General features: G+C 37.3%; 1 protein-coding gene across 1 annotated transcript in view; it reads left to right on the forward strand.

Moving 5' to 3' along the window:
* LOC310635394 (contactin-4-like) overlaps positions 1 to 5,435 on the forward strand; it is a 284,515-nt gene extending 279,080 nt beyond the window's left edge. Inside the window, exons 19-22 of the mRNA XM_083354280.1 lie at positions 199 to 385; positions 1,116 to 1,228; positions 2,535 to 2,703; positions 4,977 to 5,435. Of these exons, the coding sequence (XP_083210406.1) occupies positions 199 to 385; positions 1,116 to 1,228; positions 2,535 to 2,703; positions 4,977 to 5,077 (570 nt within the window). The 3' untranslated portion in view covers positions 5,078 to 5,435. The remainder of the gene's footprint in view (positions 1 to 198; positions 386 to 1,115; positions 1,229 to 2,534; positions 2,704 to 4,976) is intronic.
* The last annotated feature ends 565 nt before the right edge of the window (positions 5,436 to 6,000 follow it).

The following is a 6,000-nucleotide window of genomic DNA, read 5'->3' on the forward strand; positions in this document are numbered from 1 at the left end:
ATTTTATCATCTACAAATTTTATCAATTACAAATTTAGTAGTATCAATTTAACCCTACATAATGGGCACATGTGAATTCCTTTAAAACCTAAAGATGCATTTAAGGGAAACTCATCTGTTTGGAATTGTAATGCAGATAATATAAACTTATATAGCTGTAGATTTCAAATAAGGATATATTTAAATATGTGTGCATAGGTTAGATATTGGAAACATGGAGATAAAGAAGAGCAGGCTGGAAGAATGAAAACTATGACTAATCAGACTTTTGCAAAAATCACCAACTTGAAGAGCAGTGCTTTATACCATTTGGCTGTCAAAGCTTACAACACAGCAGGGATGGGACCATCCAGCGCTGTAGTCAATGTGACAACCAAAAAGCCACGTGAGTATGGTGCATGGAGGTAGACAGAATTTTTATTCTAATGAACAGATTGTCCACCAATTCTGTTGCTAAGCAACACGGTTATTAAGTGCAAGCTCATGTGATCGTGCTGTCTACAACGCAGTTGCAGCAATCCCAGTTGCCATCATTAGATGAACCTTGCACATTTGCCACATCCTGTGGCCACGTGATTACCATTTGCAATCTCTGGCCAGCTTCCCCTTACCATGTTGCTTGTTGAAAGCAGAGCAAGTGAAGGTTGCCAATGGCAATTACATGATTGCAGGGCACTACAGTTGGTTGCCACTTTACAATGATCCATCCTTGGAAGTCGTCCTGATTCAGCACCATCATAATTTTTAGCAGTCATTGAATGAGTGGTCGTTCAATTAGCACTGCCCGTATTTCAATTCATTATTCTTCTGTGAGTGCTGCTTTTCTTTCAGCCTTCATTTTATAATTGTGACACAGAAAATTAAAAGCTGACCAGGGAAAATAAATATTTGTTTTCTGTTCAGAACAAGGCCTGCTCCCAACGGTCATCAGTATACAGAACTGTTGTCTAATTTTGTTTTACTATATATCTGTTTCTCACATTATAAAGCGTCTATTTGTTATAAAACATGCATCTTTGACTTAGAGCACCTGACGTACATGATAGACAAGTCTATGTTATGTAAGAAAAATCTTGCTTCTTCATAATATTCAAACTTCTATGTTTTGAATTCAGCTCCAAGTCAGCCTCCTGGAAACATTATATGGAATTCATCAGACTCTAAGATTGTGCTGAATTGGGATCAAGTTAAAGCACAGAATAATGAATCTGAAGTGAAGGGATACAAAGTAGGTAATGGGCAGGAAAACATACAATTATTTGTACAATTAATGTGAATTAATTGCAAAAAAGCAAATCTCATAAAAGAATCACAAACTGAATTAGTTCACTTGGGCTGTAATCCTATTAGCCCATTACTAACTTTCTATTTAAATAACTTTTTTAAAACAATAAAAGGTAAATAATTCCCCTCTCCAGTCGTATCTGATTCTAGGGGGTCAGTGCTTATCTCTGATTCACAGCCAAAGGGGATTGTCGGAAGACAGTTGTGTGGTCATGTGGCTGGCATGACTACGTGCCAAAGGCACACAGAATGCAGTTATCTTCCCATCAAAGTGGCTCCTATTTATCTACTTGCTTTCACATGCTTTTGAACTGCTAGGTTGGCAGAAGCTGGGGCAAGTAACAGAAGTTCACTCCATCATGTGATACTTAGGTCTCATTGCCAACCTTCCAGACAAGCCCAGCATTTTAGCTGCTTGACCGCCATGCCCCCTTATTAAAATAATTAGTGTCCACTAAATATACCTAACAACGTAGTGGGCCCCTTGTAAAACTAAATGTTTTCCTTATGCCTCAATGTCATTAAAATATTGTTCAAAAAACATAAATTAGCATTTGTGCAGCAAGTACAAATCCTACAAAATAAAGATGCCTAAACTAGCCTCAGGGACGCAGTGGCTCAGTGGGTTAAGACACTGAGCTTGCTGATCAGATGGTTGGCAGTTTGATGGGTTGAATCCCGGGTGCCGTGTAACAGAGTGAACGCCTGTTACTCGTCCCAGCTTCTGCCCACCTAGCAGTTCGAAAGCATGTAAAAATGCAAGTAGGGACCACTACAGTGGGAAGGTGACAGCGTTCCGTGCGCCTTTGGCGTCTAGTCATGCCGGCCACATGACCATGGAGACGTCCTCGGACAAGCGCTGGCTCTTTGGCTTTGAAATGGAGATAAGCACCGGTCCCTAGAGTCGGAAATGACTAGCACGCATGTGCGGGGGAACCTTTACCTTTAAACTAGCCTCAACCTTATGTCATGGGACCAAACTTCTAATCAGCCTATAAAGTCCCAGAAGATGAAAGATGTCTCCTGGAACTCCTAACCTCTCAAAGCTAAATGAAGAAGAAAAAAAGCTTTAAGAAATAAAAGCATGTGTCAGAAGTTTCTTCTAATGTACAGGAAGGCATAATTCCCTAGAAAACAAGTCATTTGCATTAGAGAACATAAGATGCTTTGTGCCTAGAAAAAGAAATTATTTCTATTATACTGTAATTCTTTTTACACAGTAATTTCCCTTAACCAAATATATGTTGCAGGTGTTCTATAGATGGAATAGACAAAACAGTATGTCTATTATAGAGACAAACAAAACATCTGTGGAGCTTTCATTGCCCTTTGATGAAGATTATATCATAGAAATAAAGCCAATCAGTGATGGAGGGGATGGCAACAGCAGTGAACAGATTCGAATTCCAAAGATAACAAGTAAGGGTGTTTTGTTAATCGTATTGGTTTACCTAAGTATAAAGTGTATGAGTTAAAAACATACCTTCCTACTTTTTCCTTTCTATTTTTGCAACTGGCTGAAGAGATAAAATCTGTTTTATCCCCAATATCTTTAAAATGCTAAATGGCTCTGACTAAAAAGATGCCTGAACAACCAGAACTATTGTTGTTTCTTATCAGATTTTGACTTCAGAGTGCTCTGGAATAAATCTGTAGGCTTCTAGAGAACCAGAAGTGTTCCATAGATGTAGCATAGTTTCAAAGTTCAATTGCTAGAGATTAAAATAGATGGTATCTTTGTGTTACATCAATGTAGCATAGTTTCAAAGCTAGTTGCTAGGAATTAACATAAGACAGTATCTTCTTGCTGGAAGCAATATAGATATGAAACTCCAACTACTGTATTAAAGCATAATTATTTTGGATTACAATTTTACATGTGTATAACATTAAAAATAATAGTACATAAAGTTGATGAAACTGATAACTACCTTCTTTTGGTTTTGGTGCAAAATGTAATAGACACAAATTTAGTAGAGAAATAAGTTTCAGTGACCATCTCATCTAATAGCAATAGTACTTAGACTTATATACCACACCATAGTGATTCTCTGAGCAGTTTACAGAGTAATGCATAGTGTCCCCAACAATCTGGGAATTCGTTTTACTGGCCTCGGAAGGATGGAAGGCTGAGTCAACCTTGAGCTGATTGTGTTTGACTGCAATGCTGCCATACTGCATTCTAACCTGGTGCTGGTGATGACCTATAAAGCCTTAAATGGCATGGGCCCGGATTATTTATGGGAGTACCTTTTGCCGGCGTTAACTTCACATCGTCCTGTGCACTCCCATAGAGAGGGCCTCCTCAGGGTGCCGTCGGTCAGGGAATGTCGACTGGCGGCCTCCAGGGGGAGAGCATTCTCTGTGGGCGTGCCTGCCCTCTGAAACCAGCTTCCTGTTGAGCTCCAGATGGCTCCCGACCTTCGCTCTTTTCGCCGCTACCTGAAGACTTGGTTATTCGAACTTGCTGGCCTGGACTGAAGGATTGGGGTTTTAGATTTTAAATTTTAAATTTTAGAACGTGTTTTATTGTTTAAGGCTACTTGGTTTAATTTATTTTAATTTTTGTATATTATGTGTTGTATATAGTGTTTTAATTGCCCTGTACACTGCCCCGAGTCCTTCGGGAAAGGGGCGGTATATAAATCCAAATAATAAATAAATAAATAAATAACCACCACAATTCCATATAACTACTGCTTTACCATGGTTGATTTAGGTCTTTCCATTTGGCATTACAATCATGCAACAAGACAACAAGATAGAGAAAACATGAAGATGTCAATTTTAAATTGTAGGCTAGAGCAGAGATGCATGAGAAATAAGCCTCATTCCCTGCCCCTCTCCTAGCTAAAAAGACAAGCTGAACTATTGTTGAAACACCACCCAACTCAACATTTCAATTTGTCTTGTTTTATTTGTCATTGAGTTTTAATTGTTTAAGGTTGATATTTTCACTGGAAGTGAAACTATTCATTACACCAGAATATTTCTCTGCAAGGGCAGAATACTATCCATTTTAGGGAAAATAAAGAGTATCTAAAACAATATTGCCAGACGAAAATTAAAATGAAATAGGATCCTTTGCAGTCGCTGCCTCTTTTGCCTGCAACAAAGGACTCTACAGGAAATTCAAAGATGCACATTGAGCTACTTTATTACTCAATAGATATGTTGTCATAATTATTTTGAAATTCCCACATTCATTGATATATAAGACTTTGTGAACTAGAAACATTTTCATCAGATCTATAAAAAATATAGGTTATATAGGAAAGATTATGGAAGATCTATCCTTGCAGTTACGACTTAGAAAAAGGTAGGAGTAAACTATTTTCAGCAGTGCTGCTAGAAAAACCGTGTGGATATCTCCTTGAAATCAAAAGAACTTGAGACTGACTTCAAACCTTCTTTACTTTATAGAGTGAAAATAGTGAAAATGATTAAAAAAATATGGAAAGCTATACAAGCTGTTCTTTAATTAATATGAAAAGGAACAGTCTGCGTAGCAGTGGAAGCTTGAAATAATCTTTTCTCATTTAGATATGATATGCATGTTTTGCAGTCTTTATATAAAAGCATTTTATCTGAAACAGCTGTGTGGAAAATGTGTGCATCTGAGGCAGAACTTTCATTCATTTGTTCAAGTTAAGCTGTGATATATTAAACATTTTGATTTCTTTTTCCCCTAGATGCATATGCGAGAGGGTCAGGAGCTTCAACTTCGAATGCTTGTACGTTGTCAGCCATCAGCACAATAATGATTTCCCTCACAGCGAGATCAAGTTTATGACAAAAAATAATGAAAGGACTTCCTGTTTATAATATAACTAAGCAACATTTAGCTAGTTGTTTTGAAGCCACCCAGTACTAAGTAATATTGTTGTTCAAGTACATCTTACTACTGGAAAAAAAATGTTTTATGCTTCTCTAGGAATGGCATTATACAGTACTTCCTCAAAGCAAATATATCTTTGTCTGAAGTTTCCTTGGAAACTCTGCAATGCACTGAAAACATCCGTAATACGATGTTACCAAAGCAGTTTACATATGTCCTTATATGCATATTTTTATTATATATTTAGTGTTTTATAGACTTTTTTAAAGTTAATATATGATGTAGATATTGATTTCTTTTCCCCTCTGCTATGAAATGCTATTGATGACATCATCATTGCATAAATATATAGTTTGGAATGTTTCAGGCCAGATGGCCATAATTGTCAGTAACTGATTTCAAATTCATTGTATAGGTTGACAAGAATGCACAATGAATTCTTTTAGCTTCAGTCCATCTTTCCAGGAATGTGTGTATGTGTGTGTGTCTATTTGGGCATGGAAAAGATTTCCACAGTTATTTGATGAAGACTGTCATCTCCTTCAGGCCAAAATTTGCTACAGCTATGCATATTGCAATATAACGCTTCAAAAAAGTCACCTATAACTCAAGGCTTCCATTCGGGTTCACTCTAATTCCCTCTAAAGAAGAAAGATAATTAGATGCTAGATAACCACAACGAAGCATAAACTTTATGCCCCTTGCCAAGCAGGGCAGGTATCTAGAGGATGGGGCAGGGCAAGAGACAGACAGAGAGAAGAAAAAAATTCAGCATAACTTTTCAGGATCTCCTTCACATATGCAGAATGGGATGAATCATGCCACTGCGGACATACAAGACTGATTTTTTATGAGATAAATAAACTACAAGTAAAACA

Source organism: Vipera ursinii, assembly GCF_947247035.1.
Source record: "Vipera ursinii genome assembly, chromosome: 2".
In the NCBI taxonomy this organism is placed as follows: Eukaryota; Metazoa; Chordata; class Lepidosauria; order Squamata; family Viperidae; genus Vipera; species Vipera ursinii.